The following is a 20,930-nucleotide window of genomic DNA, read 5'->3' as shown; positions in this document are numbered from 1 at the left end:
GTTGAGCAATCTTAACTACTGCGGGAGATGCATATCAACGACAATGGGTATTTGATTGAGCCGTCTTTGCATATGTCAGACTCGTGCACCCACGCTGGAGAATCGCTTACCCTTTATGTTAAAACTATGACAAAATCATTCTTTAGAGCACAGTTTTGGGAGTTCCAGAATCTGGTGAGAGATTCAGGCGCCATACTTGTGTCACTCATACAGTACAGTAGAAAGATACACATGATACAGTACGGTAGAAGGTTCTTTCCTCAAGGCTGACCTTTTGACTACTACAGTCTAGATGCTTTTGAAAGGTAGCACAGCCATAGCTTTAAGACTACAATGTTGTTTTGAAAGTAACGTCTCAGCATGTTAGTCAACGGGGTCCATTCAATTGGATAGAATTCCTGGCACGGAGATAATTTAGAATTTCTGTTCCAGGGTGATGAAAATCAAACATCAGGCCATGCATGCGAGTCCCATTTCTGTCTGTATAATATATTAAACACCTCAGTTATGAGGTCTGTTTAGTGATATTGAAGGTTGCCAATACTGCATTTGGATGTGTCCCTGTTTTCGACCAGTTGAATAGACCATGTCTTTTGTGTCATGTGAGAGATACCTTTGACAGCTGGATGCTTTTGTAACGGTAGCTACAGTTTCCTTGGGAGACTGGAGATGTTCTTGGACCGGTGCACAGGCTGCGAAGGATCGTTTTTCTTGGAAGTGTAGGTACTATGCAGCACACTTGATGGATAGGATAGTCTTGGAAGAGCCGTTGCCTCTGACAGGCGGATGCTTTCTCGTGATGGAAGGTGTGTTGGAGAGCTGCAGGAGAAGCAGTGTTTGGAAGTGACTGACAAGAGAAGGAATAGCTGCTGCAACAGAAAGAGCCTCTGCTGCACTTAACAGTGCAAGTGATAACAGCTGTGTGCACATGTGCAACAGCAAAGAAGAGCCACTCAAGTTGTGATTTGGTGTTCGATTCATACTGCAAGCTGTAAAAAGTCTGCCTTACTGGACACTGGTGGGGTTGGGTTATATTAAAAATAGGCAAACTCCACCCTGCTTTAAAGGGTATGTCTTATTTGCCCTTTAGTCTTTTTTCACTTCATAGATTTAAACTTCATGAAAAAATATTCTCAAATTTAGCCTTGCTTGTAAATCATTAGATAAAGAATATTAAGTTTACTTGGCCTTTTATCAGTTACATCCCTCCAGGTAAAACTTTACTTTGATAAGAAGGACAGTTCTTTACATCTTTTTACATTCGATGTGAATCATTTAACATTGATGTGGAACAAAGCACGCTTTTATTTTTACTTTCTTTCTTAACATGCCGATGATGGCTTGAGTAAATGAAATGTATTGTTAATGTTATAGGATTTGTGTAACCTAAAAACAAAGTGTGGACTCCCTCAAGAGGGGGAGGGACCCCTCATGCGGTGATGTTAAAATAGATACAGCAGTAACTAATGGCAGCATGATTTGGTGACAGGACACTGGTTTTCTTCTTTTCTTAAGCCATTAATAAGGAAATGGGGAGGAAAGAGTTTCTATATTCAGGTTTTTAATAAAGCCTAGAGAGACAACACAATTAAAGTATTTGTTAAAATAGATGAACTGAAGATTAATGAATTCTCTTGGCTCCAGATGCTGTTTTTCTGTATGCTGTGCTAAAGTGAAATCTGTGATAGTAAAGCCATCTGTTTGAAGGGATTGCTGTGAGTCACAGAAGCTGTGGTGTAGGGTGCCTCACCTGCCTGCATGACCGAAGTGCAGTCCTCATTCAGCCTCACAATACAGTAGCACCACCTGCAGGGATTGACTTTCATGCAGAGGTGAGAGGTCAGGCTGCTCAGGCACTGGATTCCTGGGCCATTCCCGCACCCTGCTGCTTTTTCCTAAACAATACTGAATTTCTCCTTTTCAGCTTGTTGTGTCTTCAAGGAATCCAAGGAAAATAATTCGACTTGGTACAGCAAGACATGCACATTTACAGGATTTTCTGGCCCTTATTTCAATTAGAAGAGGCTTTCTTTATGTTTTTGTTCAGGTACATTTATTGAGGAAGCAGAGTACATAGTTTTTAATGGTAAGCTGGTTTGCAGTGGTTTTATTAGCTTGGTTTGAAAAGACTTTTCTTCTTTGCAATAAAGGCCAAAGCTGTTTTATCACACAGTCTGCTTTTGACACCCAGGATGAAAAAGAGATCTGACATTGACAGAATGCTGCAGCTCTTGTTCTGTATTTGCTACATTATGTTTTTACTCTTTCTAGGGGGCTGCTGAAAATGGCATAAATCTTCCCAGAGACAACTTGGCTAAGAGTGGTTGAACGGAAATTGATTGCTGCTTTCTGGCTATTGAGTGTTACTCTGACAGTCCTGTGTGATATTCCACAGGCAGGAATCATGCCGGCGTTATCAACTGGACCTGGAAATGACACAGGTACTGTAAACTCTGTCAGTCCCATGTCTTTCTACAGTGGGTAGGGTACTGATGGAAGCCATTAAAACTGCCACTGTCTTCACTGAAAGGAGATTCCAGGCCGTTTTCACCGCAGTCTTCTCCCCTGCATTCGTTTGTCTGTGAGAACCAAACCTTGTACAGTATATGTTAGGAGCTTTTTCATTCGTGCTTTCTAGGTGTTTCCTAACTAAATGAATCAATCCTTCATTCAATAAAGCAGACTACAACATTTGAGCTGAAACATTAATTAATTTCAAATCGGAGGGCCGGGGTATATAGGATGAATAAGATGAGTTTGATTAAGGGTCAAATCTGCAACACAAGACAATATGTTGGCTACAGCACACATTATTTATGATGGGATGTATTCGTTCATGATGCATTATGTGTTTGTAGTTAATAGTACCGGTATCTGTTAAACCTTAAAATGACTGATGCATTCAGACAGGCAGCATCCATTCCAGTTTACGTCTGCCTAAGGCATCTGTCTAACCAGTAAAGCGTGAAGAAGATATAATGACATTTTAAATGGCAAATTAAAGTTACTGAACAAATGCATATGTTTTCCTGTATAGCAATAGCAAAATCTGTTTTTGTGGTCAGCTTGATCTAAATCCTGTTCAATTACATTCTTTAGTGTTTAACCAGGATGAGAATCCATTAAGTTCTGCATTTAATATCCAGTGGGCCCAGGATTCAGTTCAGGTTTTATTAGATTTTCTTCAATAGAAATACATGAATATTCAGCTACCATGGTTGTCGTTTTGGTAAATATTTGATTCAGGTTTTACTGTTCTTAATACTGTGTGGTCATGAACCCTCCCACACACCCCGGGAATTCTGGGATGGGTGGTGAAAGTTCATGTCTCCCCAGAAACACAGATACTGTAGCTGTCATTGAAACCAAAATAGATTCCCCCCACATACATTCTGTTACAATTTTCTAATTTATTATTATATTATTTTTAAATGATTTTATGCGTAATTATTTTAAAAAACTTTTTTTTCCCCCCAGACATACTGTATATATTTAGATGCTACGGCAGCTTGTTGAGGCCATTGGCAAAACATTTAAATAATTCTGTTCTGTCAAGATCACAAGGTTGATTTTCTCGAGGTCCTGAGATAAACGAAGTTCTCTCTCCTGTTTTCCTGAGCTCGATAAATGTTGTCAGGGAAACGGAAGTAATCACTTGACAGAAATGATCTTGTGATCTCAACATAACGTTTTTTTGTCGTTGTTTTTTATCGATGGCCTCAATTAACGGGTGTAAGATGCAGCAGTTAAACAGCATGAAAATGTAATAATGAAGCGTGGACATATTTGGATTTTCTTAGCCCGCATTAACACCTTCCCTTTCTTTTGTTCAGTGTTCCCCTTCAAGCGATTATAAAACAGACCCAATGTTCCTTGAAATGTATCATTTTTTAGTTCTGAGGAGTTCCGGGAATGATCGAAGCAGTAGTAATACCACATGCTGTATATCCCTTCAGTCCTGTTAGGAGGTCTAACCTCAGACAATGTTGTAAATACCTGCTTGTTTGTCTTGCTGACTGTAATCCTTGCCCTCGTAGTCATCAAACCAGCATTTCACATTTTCCACAGGTGACTACAGTATGTGTAAACATGATGTAAGACTTTTATTAAACACCCAACAGGTATGAGCTGCTACTGAATTTAAATACTAGAAAGAAACTTGCTCCAGTCTTAGATCTGATCTGTATGCTGTGTTTGATCCAAAGTCCCCCTTTAAAGCTTATAAAGTAAATGTATATGTTTTCACCTCAAGAGTCTGTTCTGGGGTTTATAATTTTGAATAATTATTAAGAGTGCACGTGAGCATTTTGAAGGTTAAATCATCTTTATGATACAATATGAACTGTATTAAAAAAAAAAAAAAAAAAAAAAGTTAAAACAATGTGGTAGTTCAAATATCAATTTAGCTGGATCTGAAGAAGAAAAAAAAGGTAAGTTGATGGGAGATTTTCAGTGTCTTGGCAACTCATTTTGGACAACTAGACTCGTTAATGTGTAAGATTAAAAAAAATGTAGGTAAACGTGAAATTAACTACTACTTCTACCATGTTTGAAATGAACAATGCCTACCATTTATTATTTCTAAAGACCCACGTCACATTCTTCATTGAATGTTATTGTTTAGATACAATACGTGCCACTAGCATTAACAGAGATAGGCAATTGATCAGATTACCTGAACCCCTGGGGAGAGCCCTCGGATGCTACACTGATGGTCCAGATGATCTGGAGCTGTTGGGAGCTTCTCTGTCTGTGTGTGCCACTATGCTTGGTATTTATACTCCAGTAGGCCCAGAGAGTACATGACTGCAGTTTGTTTCTGTTATCTTACTATTTATACTAGAAATGAGATATTCAGCTGTCACTCAACTGCAACAAACCCCTAACTACTCTATTTTACAAGGTTACTGTGATGAATTGTTTATGTTAACAAAGTCATTGTATCAAAATCAGGCCACATAATGAATTACACCGTGCACTTGGATGCAAAGGGTTAAGCGTGTGATATCCCAGTAGTAATAATATCAGACAGACTACTGTTATCTTCATTGCATTTTTATCCTAAACATGTGTTTCGAATAAAACAATCCCTAATCGATTTTCATTTTAAAATCAATAATTATGGTATTGCTAGTATGCTGGTGAACATTTATTTAATGGTTCTCTTCTCACCAAAGTACTGTTTTAACAAATGAAACTATAACAAAGGAAGCTAAATAGTATAAATGTAAGCCAAAAAAAAAAAAAAGAAAAATAATAAAATGCTAGGTCCACCGTTGGGACTGGGAAACCAGGGTCTTTGCAGTCAGGCTTCACTTGCATCCTGTTCCTTTTCTACTTGTAAGAATCTCAAGGTTACATGAATTCCTCGAGTTAGTGTACACAGGAGTCCGTTTTAGTTAATTGAGTTGGCTCATAATTCTGGTTTCGGGACCTGTAAACTGCAATAGGAGGAGTGGGAACCAAGAACTATTCCACATGAGAGTGCTTGCACCTGCATGCTGACTACTGAGGGAAGCCTGTTTGTTACCCTACGTGTCCCTGGACCTGTGACTTACTCTAGCAACGCTTTGTATAATTCACTGGCGCATCGTTTTCTCATGCTCTGAGCCAATGTTATGCTATATTTTCCGTAAATCTACTTTTTCTTTAAAGTCACAGTAAAGATCTATACAAGTCCCGTTTCAAAGACAAACTGAAGGCAAACCCGTTTTGATGGCTTTACCTTTCGATTTTAAAGGTTGGTTCTGTCCCCGTTTTTTATTAAGCCTGTAAAAGTTTACAGTGTTATTCTTGGCCATACTTGTATGCTCTTTTAGTGTTTATTGCCCCCATTGAAGTAGTAAAGCGATCGGGCTCAAGCCCTGCATTTGGTAGCCTGGAGTAGTAGACAGACGAATAGATAGCCCTAAGAAAACCCCTTTTCCAGACATCCTCGCAAACAAAAGTGTAACGTTTTTGTAGTCCCTTCTAGCCTCCCTTCCTCCTACTCCAAGCAAGGTAATTGTTTCATAATAAGCAACAATAATGAAACCCAGGCTCCATATTTTTTATCATTTAACTCTGGTTCATAGCTTCCACAGACCTGTCCTAATAATGTAGCTATGAGGGATATGACAAGAATGGTGATATTAAATTTCTCTAGACTAACAGTAATTTTTTCCATACTGATGTCAAGAATGTTGAGCATCTGGAATCTGCAGTGAGCATAGCTACGGGAGCACTTCTATCGATTTAGAGCCATTTATTCTCCTCCCAGGAACTAACATTTTTCCATAAGAATACAGTACTGTAACACAAGAATTTGTTGCAACTGGAAAAGATCCCTGTTTCCAATTACATCAGAATGAAAATTTCCACTTAGTTTAAAATGTGTGTGTGTGTGTGTGTGTGTACATATATGTATGTATGTAAGAGCCAACATTTCAGTATGTTTACATACCTTTGTCAAGATACATATATATATATATTTTGAATGGACATATATATATATATATATATATATATATATATATATATGTGTCCATTCAAAGTGCCTATTTCCATTCATTTGTATTGAAACACAAACTCCTTACTGGGTTTAGAACAGGTGACCACTTGGTTCCGGTGGCAGTCAATTCAAGGGCTTACACTTCTTGGGTACAGTATTCAATCAACTTGCTATCCAGGACATGTCATTTAAATAACAGAAAGCCACATGCACACAAACAGCCACACAAGCACAATGTGCATCACACAGTTACTCATTATATAAACACTGCCGTTTTAAAGAAATCCTTTATTTTCCCCTGATGGTGCAATTTATAATTATCCTTGTCCTATTTCTTTTAGCCATCCTTTGAATTGCACATCACACTAATAATACTGTTGTAATTTAATATCTTGAAGTATCTGCAATGCATCACAGACTGCAACGCTCTGTTACTTTAATGAATTCGATCTTATTTGGGATTCTGTACTTGAGACTGAACAGGAAACTTGGACAGCGATTGTGTTTTCAGCTCAACAGTACAAGGTGCCCGATTCTGAATGTAATCTGGTGTGCTGCACCTCGGCACCAGTGGGAATTTTGGACTGTAGAGTAGTTTTACGGTAGTCTACTGCATCTGTAAGACATAGAAATTCAAGACAGCAAACAGGAATATAATACTGTTCATATCTATACCAGCTTGTAATACGTGTTGTATTCAGTATGTATTGTCTGGTTTTGAGAATAAATGTAAAAGATCTCGGTCCTATTAGTTCAGCTGTTTTTCTCACACATGGAAGGAGGTGTCTTCATTGTTGTTGTCTCTTGTTAACTCACTTTCAAGGAGCTTTACACCGAATTGCAGTTTGCACTATTTTCTGTCTAGAAACAAAACTGCTAATCTTACAACTTTACTAACAAGCAACTCACAGAGCGTTAATTCAAGGACCCAAGAGTGTGCTGTTATCACAACATTTTAAAACAGTACAGGTTACAGTGTTCGAGTTAGGCCGCGCCATTGCGCCAATGCCCCCCCTGAAATAAAAAATGTCCCGCTGAATTTCTCTCAACTCGCCCGTATGTCCCCCTTCCCAGACGAGACGCAATACCAATACACAGTATATGAATGCATTTTTAATTACCATGACATGTCTGACAACAGGATAATCTTTTTTACTTGTTTGTTTACACTTGCTTTTTCATAATTAAACTCCCGTGCTTTTATTCTCCAGTCCAGTAGAATGCACTCACACCCGCCCTGGTTAGTCAGTTTCACAGCAAAGCCTGGACGACAACGTCATCAGGCTTGTTAACAACATGGCCCGGCACAAATATAACCTTGTATCCCTGTTACACCCGACCATTACTTCTGGAAGAATAAGTAATCCGCTTCGGCAGTGACTTTTGAAATGCAGGCTATTATATTTGTGCTTAAAAATATTGTGAAATTCATCTGCTGTAAACTTATCTATTTGCTAGACAAAATATCTGTCTGATGTTTGGAGATATGGAGTGATCTAGCAAGTGAATGGGAGAAGTTTGAAGTTGTGCATAGTGCAATACAGTTTATAGACGAAGTGCAGTAGATTTGTAAAACGAAAACCGCATAGATTTAAAAAAAAAAAAAAAAAGTAGACTACGGTAACGTTATAAAATATGTGAAATTTGTCTTTTCTATGACAAAAAATGCTAAAATTATGTCCCAAAATAATTCAGTATGTGTTATGCACCATAAGCGCCATTTCGCCAGTAGGCCTATAACGGAATTTATATACAACAATGTATATATAGTGAACTTTTCATTTATATCAGTTTATACAGCACTGTATATAATATATCTTGCATTGAGATAACCCCACTGGAATCGGAATAAAATTAAGTACTACAGTTCACGTGCAGTCACGGTTTTGGTAAGTAGCATTTTCAAAACCATATCATTATGTGCAGTATTAAAATATAGCAAATCCAGAAAACCAACGAAATACATATTGTATATTTGACATTTTATTTTTAGTGTTCTGTGTAACACGGGCCATCGTTTAACCTTGAAAAAAACGCAATACAATACGTGAAGCAGACATACGCGTTTATCATATCAACATCAACGCGTGTTGTAAAAATAAAGCAAAAATTTCTTTGAAAACTGTTCAAAATATTTACTTGGGGGCTAAGAATGAAAAATGTCAAAAAAAAAATGCCATTTTTGACAATGGCATTTAAATACGTCTATTAAACTTTATCTGTTGGTAATGTGGTTTCCTCTAATGCAGCGGTTTTTAAACTGGGGTTCGCGAGAAAAAATAATTCTGAAATGGCAGCCAGCGCATTTTACTTAGTACCACTTAACAATCTATTGCAAACTTTTATCATGTAATCAACGTTTAATCGCTAACACCAGACTGCTGTGCTGTGACAGAGCGTTCAGTGCACACATGGCTAATTTACATATTAAATATGTATGTTATAAATAAACCCTGTTGTTTAAATGTCATATAAACAGTTGGGCGGTTACTACAGTCTGTCTTTGAGATAAAAAAAAAAACAACTAAAAGCCTAGTCTTTAACTCATTTTATTTCCTGTGTGCCTTCATGCCTGCAAGTCAATATATATATTTTTTTTCAATGACCCGATTAAAGTTTATTGTAACTTAATTACTATTGGTTCATTTCAAAATGCATAATGTTGGCTAATCAGAAACCGAAGTACTGCATGTGGTCTAGTTTGACAAGCCGTTACGTCTGGGGCAGGTTGCATAAACATAGACTAAGTCTTTGTCTTAATATAATTATAAGCCATACTAACGATAGACACTCAGTTAAAACGGTTGCATAAAACAGTCTTTCGTTAGACTGGTCTTACTTAGTCAATTACGCAACGCATTCTGGGAATTTTAAGACACTTGGAAAAAAAAAACATGGCTGACGCTTTTCTCAAACAGCGATGTTCACAATAACTGAAAATTTGTGCTTGTTAGAGGAGTATAATGCAGAAAAAGAAATACTTTTGGGGAAATTTTCCGAAAATTGCGCTAACGTACACAAACACAAGGTGTGGGATAAAATTACAAAAAAAGTTAACAGCGTTAAACCGCTATGTGTGCGGTCTGTAAAAGACGTGCAGAAACGATGGAAGAATATGGTACAGGACGCTAAAAAATAAATATTTAAGAGGAAACATCCGCGTATTGAAAGAGGACCTCCCTCAAAACTTAAACGGACCACAGAATTTATTATTGAAATCTTTGGGGAGGAGTCTGATGTTTTGGGGGATTGCTGGTGGGAGGGAGAGTGGCGTGTGTGAGTCAGCGGGAGGCTCCGCCTGTCGGCATTAGTGACCACAGTGTCGCCGTAGCAACTCTGTATTAGGGAAAGCAGTGCTGAAACTGAAACTTTGTTAAATAGCGACGGTATGTTGATACAGTAACAACAAAACGATCACATGAAATCAGACAATTTGTAACAACCTAAGGTTTGTTATAAGATAAATAGTAAAGTAAGTTTTTTTTTACTCCACATATCTCAGATGAGCAAGTAAGCGAGGTCCCACCCCAGCAAGCTGTAGTGGAGCAGCCTGAGTGCAGCACTGAGAGAGAGACAAGATTTATGCAGCCCTGCGAAATCTCCCACAGAGTTTAAAAAACAACCCGTTGCATAAAATCTGAGTGCCAAGCAGACCTGTAACAAAACAGGGACACTGTGGTTTCTGCCTGTGGCAGGCCTCAATTTATCCTTTAGATTGTCTGCTAATTTTATAATGGCTTGCCTTGGTAAGCGAAGCCTTTCAGTTACCTCAGTGTCTGAGTACACTTCCTCAAACAGCACGCATATAGCCAGAGATTGTGGTGGGAGGCCATGATTTCTTTCTGACAGTTAATGGTTTCCATGGAAGATAGACTTAAATTCTAAGTTAGCCTGGGTGTGAAGAGGCTAACTTTTTAGGCTAAGTCTTAGTCTTTAATTTTTATGCAACTGACTAACTTGCATTAGACTAGTCTAATTGTCAAACTAAGACTAGTCTAATGGTTTAGACTAGTCTAATATAGTTTTATGCAACTGGCCCCTGGTGTGAGTTTTTAGCTTTCAATCCAGTGAACAAATTTGCGTTGTTGGCTCAATACTAGTACATTACTAGCAAAGGGCAATCAAGACGAAATACCTTCAGAGATTAAAAACGCCAAATGTCTTGCGACCTGAAGCTCTCTCCAATTTCCCTGCCATCATCAGTGATTTGTGTGGTAACAAGCAGGGACATCCATCACATACTAGGTAAGCGTTTTATTATTGTTTTTTAATTTAGCATCAGCACTGTACGTTTTAGTCGCCAAGAATTAAAAAATGCCAATATGTTTTCGTAATGAGGTCAGTTATTGAGAGCCGTGGATAGTGAACTTTTCTTTACCACCTTTTCTGTAATTGTATTATCAATAAAAATACATGATTGCCATTTGCTATCATGGAATAGTCCTATGTCATTTCTAAGTGACTGAGTTTAGCATGGAGGCTTCGTTTATTTTAATTAATTAGTAATTACAATAAAATGATGTTGATGTTTCCAACAACTAGAAACTTGTTTGATGGACTATTTTTTATCCAAAAGTAAATATATATATATATATATATATAAAATTTTCCATTATAATACTGTAACTTTTATAATTTTATCCATCACACACGCCAAGGCTTGTGCGTTTTGTTGTATCATGTTATTGTACAAACCTTTTTTTCTGTTTTAATTTTATTATGACTGTATCTCAGATGGGGGTACGCGGTGGACTACTTTTTTGGAAAGGGGTATGTAGCTTAAAAAGATTGAAAACCCCTGTTAATGTGATCTGATACAATGAATGTCCTCTACTCAGTGATACACCAACGTCACTGTGACACATTTCCCAATATTTTCCCCAAAAGTGACAGTGAGTAGTGTAGAGACACCTTGGTTGTATCTACAGCTTTACAGTTTTATTTTTTGTTCTTCAGAAACAAAAGGTCAGTAAACTCTGCTGGCCCATTTAAAAACAAACAAAAATAAGAAATGGTGGTTGGTTCTGAACATATTGACCCCCTCACCGAAGAAAATGCCCCCCCACAATTTAGAGAGGGGGCCACATTGACCCTCAGTCTGTAAGTCCTGGAGCAAACACTGAGGTTAACTTTTACAAAAATAAATAAATAATGCAAATCGTATTTTGGTGTTAAGACTTTGATAAATCTGGCCAGTACTATTCGCAATATTCTTTGCTTAGTCAAAAGTGAACAGTCTGTCATATGTATATGTTTGCAATAATTGATTTAATTCTTGCGTGAGTTATTTTAAATTGTGTAATAATAATGTTTCCAACAATGAAAGGTTTTATAGGCTAATAGGCTTAGCACACAAGTCTTGTTCTGTATATCAGTACAATGATATGCTTGATCTGCCAATTGCCAGCTAAAATTAGAAGTTTCAGTAAAAATGGCTATGTAGTATTTTATATGCATTCCCATGAGTGTCTTTTTTAAACATTTAATTACCTTTGTAAAACAGCTTCTTGCTTTTGTAGTGCAGTGCCTTTAAAGTAAGATGTTGAGATGTGCAATTTACAACTAAAGTAGCTGCTTTTAAAGCAGTAGTAATTACAAAACAGCCCATGCAACGATAGAGCTTTGGTAAGCAACACCAATTGCAACACAAGTCGGTGTGCTTTGCAGAACACGTTCTTATAAAGAAGTAGTTGTTAAGGGTACAGTGACCATTCAATACCTATACACTCACGGCTTGTAATTTATGAAAAAAACTGAGTTTCAACCACCCTTTTGAGTTGAGCATAACTACAAACCAATTGGCTTGATGCTCAGCAGATTGGCAGTTGGATAGAAAGCTTTTCACCTCTAGGTCGCTGGTTTAAATGTTGGTTATGAATTCGATTCAGTTGAACTTATTTCAGGTAGCCTTATAGAGTAGACCCAGGATTGAATAGACATGGCAACTGAACAATACTCTTGTGTTAGTAAAAACAAAAGTAGGGCTTTCACTTTATAAATATTTATAAACGTGTACATTAACATGGGACATACTTGTAACAACATGGTAGTAACTTGTTGACTTCTAATGCTTCTTGCTCTTGTATGGAAACTACTGGTGGAGTGAGGAAATGGCCAAATACACACGGTAACCATGTTGTCCACAACACTATTACCATGTAATTGCACTTGGTTACTGTGTAAAAACTGAAACCACTGTTTGCTACCCAGTTATTACAATGTAATTAAATGTCTATACATGTCCTATAATCCAAAGTGCTAACAACTGTACTGTTTACACTTGGATGCTTACTTATTGTGCCAAATTGGCAGGACAGTTTAAATCCTTATCTCAATTATGAAATCAATGAGCATTGTCTTACATAGAATCCAAAATCAACATGGGATCTACAATTTAAACTGTCCAGAAACATTTAAGCACAAACATTCAAATGAAATCTTCACTTGCAGGAAGTCCAAGCTCAGTAAAAGCATGACAAATATATTGCTGATTATTATCACTACTTCAGCACCTGCAGATGGCATGCTAAGTTAGATCAGTTTCTTCTCTTTTACTCTGCTACAGTGTCACAGCCAAAATATTAAATCATTTTGGGAGTACAATTTTTACAACCTGGAAAATATTTCTGAGGAGAGTATTTTCATTATACCGACATTAAGGGAATACATTTTCTTCTGTTTACCAATTTAAAATATATTAAACATGTATACTGCACAGTGGCTCCAGAAATTATTGGGGCACCTCTGCTGGATTGTGCGGCTTGGACGTGAGATATTTGGTGCCCATTATACCCTGTTCAGACCGCCTGCTGATTAAATATCCTGGGATCCCTGAAATAGATATTATTTGTTTTCATTTTTTTTTTTTTTTTTACAATAGTAACTGTCACAGGTAAGTATGATGGGTTTTGCTTATTTCTTTTGTTTTTATTAGTAGTTTTCTTTTTTTAATAGATTTTTTACTCTCGCGCCCTCATGTAATTTGTGAGCAGTTATGTAAAATGTTTATGTATATGTTACAAATGACTGTGAAATAAAATATGGAAATATAATCATTTTACATCCTTATTGTGGGTTCATTTTACAGTTTTAGCAAAAATTATATTTGTCTTCCAACAAGCTTCAAAAGTTGACATGCATAATTTGTGTTTTTTTTCCTCGTACAAAATGTATAATTTAATTTAAAATATTCATCTTGTCTGCAGCTTTGTCTTGCTTTTTTTTTTTTTATTCAGCTTCATTCTTTTTAGCGAGAGAACACTGGAGTATATCATTGTGAATGACTCCTTTGTTATCCAGAACAGTGCAATCTGCACGTTAAATCTATCAGCTTAATCTGTTAACATGATGGAAACCAGTGCATGTTTAAATTGGTAATAATAACTGCACTGTAAATAACAGCTCCCTGGGGGGAAGGAGAGGGGGGTCCTGGGAAAGCAGAATGTTTTACTAGACGAGAGACAGGAGTGAACAGCGGATTTGTACTCAATCCCACTGGAGAATCAAACCTACCAGGTTCCTGGTGCGGGCCATGCTGCAGCCTCATTTGTTCAGTGCCCGAGACCAAATGTTTCCTACAACCATGATAACAATTTGGCTCTTTTTTTGATTTTTGTGCATTTAGCCAACTTCATTTTCCATTACAGTTGGTCCAATCATTTCCTTTTAGACACTAAAAGAACACCAATGAAGATAACCAAATCAACACAGTTTCTGTGTGTGTGTGTGTGTGTGTGTGTGTGTGTCTCTTCCAGAATCAGGATTTGAGACTTACTTGGCCTTCCATGTTAGTGTCTTATCGCTGTTGTGTCAGTCCAGTTTGCATGGGTAGTTAAATAGCACTCGAGTCCCCGTACCTTTTACAGTAACACAACCTGCTGCAGATGCGTAAAAACAAAGTTCCCAACTGCTGGCAATATTGTGCTGTACTGTAGGTTACTGCTTCCATGTGACATCTGGAAGTCCATTATCTGTGTGACTTTGACACCCTGCTGAAATGCAGCTTGGTGCAACTGAATACTGTATGATCTTGCTTGGGAAAGCTGCTTCAGTTGACAATAAAAAATGGCAATAACAAATATAGGACCTGGGGTCCCTGAGAGGCTGATCTGGTAAAAGCATGGCTGTGTGGTGAGCCGGGTGAATCATAGAGTCAGGGGAGTGCCTGGTGTCTTGTAAGCTCAAGTGGACACCTGCAGGGTTGGCCTTTGTCCTCCGGAGGCTGGTAGCTCCCTGATGTCCGCTCTCAAGCTTTTGGGATATTGGTTTGTACGGGGAATCGGAGGACGCCCACTGACTAAACTACTTTGTTTTTTATGTATTTGAATGTCAAACATAGCCAACTGTTCTCCATTACAAAAGAGCCAGAAACTATGATTTAAAACCTGGATCTCCTGAGAAAATCTAACCAGCAGGTCACACTGGCTTCTGCTGTTTTAAACAGTAATTTTTGTTTTCTGTTAAACATATGCAATTCTGTAGATTTTGTTTTTAATGTGTGGAATCAATAAAGTGCATGACCTAACAGCTGTGGTGTGTAGTAAAAGCATCACATTATGAGACTGAGCTACACAGCCCACTTGTAACAGGTTATGAGGTTCTGTTGAGATGCATTTTCCATATACCCCTGTTCCCCATCTTCCTGTATCCTCTAAATCTTTTAGAATATGCCACACGTTCTCCATATTTCAGAGCTGTAAATGAATGAAGAAAGCATATGCATCACAGCTGCGTTCTCCCTTGTGTCGATTCACACTCCGATGTCCGTGCAGTTCTGGGTTTCTTATACAGTAGTACAGGGCATGGCTGCCCATATTATCCAAAACCCCAGTATATATTGATGCCGCCATTTAAAATCGGTGCAAAGTACACTTTAGCCAAAGTGCCACCTTGGATTCAGGGTCTGAAGCAGGGTTGGGTCTGATAAGGTGGGTACTTCCATGGGGAAATGTACAAGAAGCATAATGGATTAAAAGAGCCATGCATATAGACATGGAGGTTGCAGGTTTAGTGCTGCAGCAGGTTCAGTAAGTATGGTTGAACAGACATCGAAACTTTTTAAATGTTTGTCTTAAGATGATATACCCAGTGGCTGCATAACAAGATGAAGGAGGGCAGGGAGGTGTGCTATGCTTCCTCTTGATTTTGGTTGAGAGTAGCGAATTAGTAAAGGGTCCAGCTACAGTATAGAATAGAACAATTATTCTGTAACTGTAAATTATCAGATTTTGGGGGGAAAAAAAGTGGTGGTTGATAATGTCAAAACAGGAATTGGTGAGACGGGGGGCAAAACTTACTGTACAAAATCCCTACAATTGGAGAAACATGTAAAGGAAAAGCTTAAACAATGGCAGGAAACATTTCTTCTGATGTACTGTACAGCAGCAACAGCTCATAGATGCTACTCTAGTGCAGTCTCTAGATCGCCAGAGAGCTGTGTATTGACAGAGGAGGGTGGTTTGCAGCACAGAGTAATGCTGCTGTAGCTATTTAATTCAAATGTGTAATACACAGCTCAAATAAGACCAAAGCAGGCTGCTATGAGACCTCCCTAGATCTTTCTTGTTAATTACAAATGACTCTTGGCAAGTCGTCCGCTTTCAAGCGAATGAGATCAGTGCTCTACATTTAAAGTGTTTTTCTTTTTTCTTTTTCAGGTCTGTATGAGCTGCTGGCTGCATTGCCGTCTCAGCTCCAGTCACATGTGGTCAGGCAGGAAGACCGGACCTTCCTTCGAGATATGTTTGGTGAAAAAAGTCTCCATTCACTGATGAAGGTAACCCTAATTTCCATAGCCCTCTGTGAACAAACATATGGAAAATGTGTTATGGAGCATCATCTAGTCGGCCTACCAAGCAAAGTGCCCAGCCTCTCGTTCCCTCCCTCACAAACAACGGCTCCTTATTCCAGTAGTGCCACTGATAGCATTCCTTTGGCTGAAGCTGCTCAAATAGATCCAAAAATACCTAGGTGATCACATTTGATAGCTTCTAACTCTGGCAAAGTGTTCTAATGATGCAAACACATGCTGTCTGCCCTTGTCTGGTGGCGCTTCAGAAACAGTAGCAGGGAGTGACTTGGACCACTTGCTGAATTTTCAGTTTTTCCGTGGCTAAATTTGCTGCTGTTGTTGTTGTTGCACGGGACAATGTTTGTGTTCAGAATAGGATGAAGTGACCAGTTTTGGTTAAGTCTTTACTTAAAATAGTGATTTTCTTGTAATTTCACCCTCTTGTAAAAAGCTGACTTTAGGTCATAACGTGCCACTAACTAGGAGTGCATGAAGAGACCTCAAAATTACAGAATACTTAAAGGCTGACAGAGGAGGAAGCAAGACATTTTTTTTTTTTTCCTTCAATGTTTGAATTCTTGGATATGTCGTTTAAACCTCCTTTTGCGGTTCTTACAGAAAGATTTGCTCCGGATTTTCACATACTTGTTAACCTGGTGTCTTCCTACAATTTAAAATGATTTTTTAGGAACAATTGAACCCTTTCCGACCTTAACCCTGGCATTGCCCAGGCATAATGAATGTGCTCATTTTCTGAAATGTCTAGGTTAGCTCATGTAGACCATTGCTGTCTGTCTATATTTATTTATTTATTTATTTATTTATTTATTTATTTATTGTCTCGTTTTAAGATGAGACAGAATCATTATCCTGGGCATTGCAGAGGGAAGGATCTGTCTGTTAATATGATAGTGTTAATCAACTTAACACATCCCAAACAAGCTTAAGGGTGACTGCAAATTATTATTGTAAGCAGGGTTCAAACCTGTACATTCATACCAGTCCAACAATATTTAACCTTTCTTTCTTTCTTTCTTTCTTTCTTTCTTTCTTTCTTTCACACACACTCACACATGGGGCCTCATTCACAAAACTTTATCACAGTTATTCTACCGTATGCCAACATTTGGAATACGTTCCGAGATGCATTGCTAGTGCTTCTGCTGTTAAGAGGCCTAATATAATGTTGCACACATTTACAGTACCATGTAAAACATGAATCAGGATGCAGTGGAAAGCATTGTGATAGCACTGAAATAACAGCAGATTCAGGTTAGTCATATTGTGTATTGTTTCAGGGTTTCCTATTGATCTCCCATCTGTATGCAATGTCCTATTTCATGCTGCAAAAGCTTTCAGGATAAGGGTTATTATTAATTTTTTTTTCTTATTGGGACGTACTGGTAAAAGCCTTAAGGAAGCACAAAATGCTGTTGTGTTATATCTCTGGTGTTTGAACCCTGACAGTAAGGACAGTTGGTGAATAAGGCAGTGCTGCAAAATCTGTTACCATGGTGATAAGACTGCCCTGGCTGATTTAACATGCCATTCAATTTTGTGAATATGCGCCAGTGTGATTTTATATTTTTCTGCTTTCAATTAGCATTGTACATGATGTAATAGACATTATTACAGAAAAAGGTTATAAAATGAATGTATTATGTTGTTTATTGTGCCAAACATAGGGGTGTGGGTATGTTAAAGGACTAGCTGGGTAGCCACAATTGACAGTACCAGACAATAGGCTCGAGCAACATAGCCAATTGGGACACAGCACAGTCTAGCACATGCTGGCAGTTAGGGACCAGGAATCGGAGAGTAAATGAGAGGGAAATACCAGAATTCAATCGTCAGAAACCACACTCTGCCAGCTGCAGAATGGTGCTGGTGTAAATATAGGAACTGAAAGATACAATTTTTCATCAAAGAATCTAAAAATCTCTGAAATGTCCCACTTTATTTGAGAAACTGATGTCAAACACATTTGGGAAGCTGTCCTTTTTTTAGAGCACATATACCCCTTTTGTATATATAAAATAATCCATATGAAGTATGTAGCTTATTTGAAAATTGCAACAAAGGAGAGAAACACCAATTGAAGTTACAAAACTTGAAATAATTATTTAATTTGTAGCTTCTCTCAAGTTGTTTTTCAGGTTTTGTAGCATTAACAAGTGTTTTTCTCTTTTCAGAAAGAATCGAGCTTTTAAAACTTGAGTAAAAGGCTTTGTGAATTCCCCCCCCTCCCCACAGTGTCTTACAAGATATTTGTGTGGATCTTGTTCACTAAAGACTTCAATTTGGTAACTGGTACAGTAAATAGACAGCATTTTTTTTTTTTTTTAAATAGCGTTCGACCTGTTTAACTGTTGTTGGTAACAAAAAATGAATGTAAATATGAAGCTACAGTAACCGTGTCAGGTGTAAATTAATCTTCATTTCAGTTAAAAGGAAACAATTACAGGGTATCAGAGTTCATGTAACTTGTGTGGCAGAGTGACAAATGAAGCATGCAAGTATACATGGTTTACATCAGCCTCACACTATAAATAATAAACCAGCTCTCAAATTCCAGAAGCATTTACAAGGCTGTGCAATAGACGCATTCAATGCTAATAAAGAGAATATTGGAGTGATCTGACATGCTAAACAGAGAGCCAGTCGTATGGAAGCTGTCAGTGTTCACCTTCCTAATTGTTGAAAAATCCTGTCAGTCCTGCATGCTGCTTGTACTGCTTGTACCACAGGCAGGAGCGCTTGACAAGAGAAAGTGCACATAAGCATGTGTAAGACCAGACACAGCATTAGTATTTGCCATATTCACTCTATCCCTGTTCGTTTTGTCTTGGATCTGTTTTGACAAATGTGTACTGTATACAGAAGTATAGAGTCCAAACTGCATGCTCGGGCTGGTGGCAACCTTTCTTCACATTTTTTTATAATGCAGGACCATCATGTATAATAACACTGATGAAGACATTAGACTAAGTGTTTGTCTACTTGATTTAGTTTCTTATAGTTTTTGCTATAAGGTGTTAGAAAACACCCTGCTGTGTTTATTAGAAACACATGAGTTTTCCTTTGCTGTAACCCGCGTTGTCCGTATTGCAGCATTTTATTTTAAAACCTAGTCCTGGTTGATATTTGTGTTACCTGGGGGATACATGCATCACCTTTTACTCAAGAGCATTCACCAGGCGATAGAGACATTTCTCTTTTACGCAGTGTTGGCGTATCCAGACCTTGCTCCCTCCTGCAATGCTGCTTGTTGTTTTTTGTTCCCATGACACACCATTTGTTTCTATCAGAGCACCAGCGTTGTTGCAGGGAGAATCATGAGGTGGATACACTAAGATGTTCCTGAGAGGAATTCTCCTTCTCCTGACGAACCAAGTCAAGCAAAGTTGTTAAATGTATTTGAAACTCCTTTATTACCCCTTGATGTGTGAATAAAACTGGCAGCAACACAACCCCACACTAAAATGATGCTGGTGAATGTTTAAGAGCACACACAGGTAGGAACACTTACATTGCAGAAATGGGACTTAATTATCCTCCTGATTGGCACACATGGTGTATCTACACGTTTGTTTGTTCAGTAGACCCTATGTGAAGAATAAATAAATAAGTTATAATGAGCCACTGTGGGAATTAAATGTAAGCATATGTTTGGTTTTATACAGTATGTCACTCTTTGTAAAAGGGTTACTATAGTTCTGAGCCCATCGCCAAAAAGTCCTTTTAACTGACAAGATTGTGAAGAAATCCTAAAGTCTGTGGTTGTAAAACACAACAAACATTCCAAATACATACAGCAATCTTTGTTATTGGCAAAAAATTCAATTTTGGCCAGAAATTGCCAAATCCAGTAGTGTGCTTGCAAACTGTTTTTCAAGCTCTTCTGAGTTGACCGAGAGATTTATTGTACAGAATTTAGTAATTCTTACTTAGTAGTAATAATAATAATAATAATAATATCTTTATTTTTGTATAGCACCTTTCATAGTGGACCACCATCACAAAATGCTTTTACAGAGGTAGGCTGTAATGTAACTGTGCATTATATACAGAGTCACTTACAATAGGATATTGATTTGACATGTCATCCGCAGGATGGCGCACAAGGAGCTTAAGTGGCTTGCTCAGTGTCACACAGTGAGTCAGTCAGTGGCAGAGGTGGGATTTGAACCGGTGATCATCTGGTTACAAGCCCTAGACTTTAACCACTGGACCACAGTGCCTCCTAATGGATTATACTTTTTGTTTCTTTTTGGTATTGGAGATGTGTTAGAAGTTCAGACTACAGGCATTTGCCTGCTGATTGCCATTGAACTTTGAAAAGAATGTCTTAGCAACCAGCGAAACAAAAGAACTGAGCATTGACCCGTGAAATAAGAGCTCTTCATAAAACAAAGCTGTAGACAAAGGGATATTGCAGAACAAGACCATTTTAACTCCTCTTGCAAGGTCAGCTAAGGTACCCAAGGAGCAGGACTGTGTTTTAGAAGAGGAATATCCATTTCAGATCATTTCAGACTTCTTCTGAAATAAATGCACAGATGCCTTAATACAGAGAGCACCATCCAAACTCAAAATAACTAAATCACATCCTGTGTTTTTTTAGACAGTGTTTGTGTTCCATTGCAAAAT

At 38.0% G+C, this 20,930-nt stretch overlaps 1 protein-coding gene across 9 annotated transcripts in view; it reads left to right on the top strand.

Moving 5' to 3' along the window:
• Window positions 1-20,930, top strand: part of LOC117400737 (MAGUK p55 subfamily member 7-like) — a 145,515-nt gene that overhangs the window by 48,350 nt on the left and 76,235 nt on the right. For 8 of the 9 annotated variants that reach the window (XM_059023227.1, XM_059023223.1, XM_059023218.1 and 5 more), the window contains 2 exons: window positions 2,272-2,441; window positions 16,147-16,265. In XM_059023227.1, coding sequence (XP_058879210.1) covers window positions 2,405-2,441; window positions 16,147-16,265 — 156 coding nt within the window. In that variant the 5' untranslated portion in view covers window positions 2,272-2,404. The remainder of the gene's footprint in view (window positions 1-2,271; window positions 2,442-16,146; window positions 16,266-20,930) is intronic. The other variant, XM_059023226.1, reaches the window with a different exon arrangement.

This window comes from Acipenser ruthenus, chromosome 4, assembly GCF_902713425.1.
Source record: "Acipenser ruthenus chromosome 4, fAciRut3.2 maternal haplotype, whole genome shotgun sequence".
Classification (NCBI taxonomy): Eukaryota; Metazoa; Chordata; class Actinopteri; order Acipenseriformes; family Acipenseridae; genus Acipenser; species Acipenser ruthenus.
The sequence above is the reverse complement of the archived record's forward strand: the minus strand, read 5'-3'. Positions and strand labels throughout refer to the sequence as shown.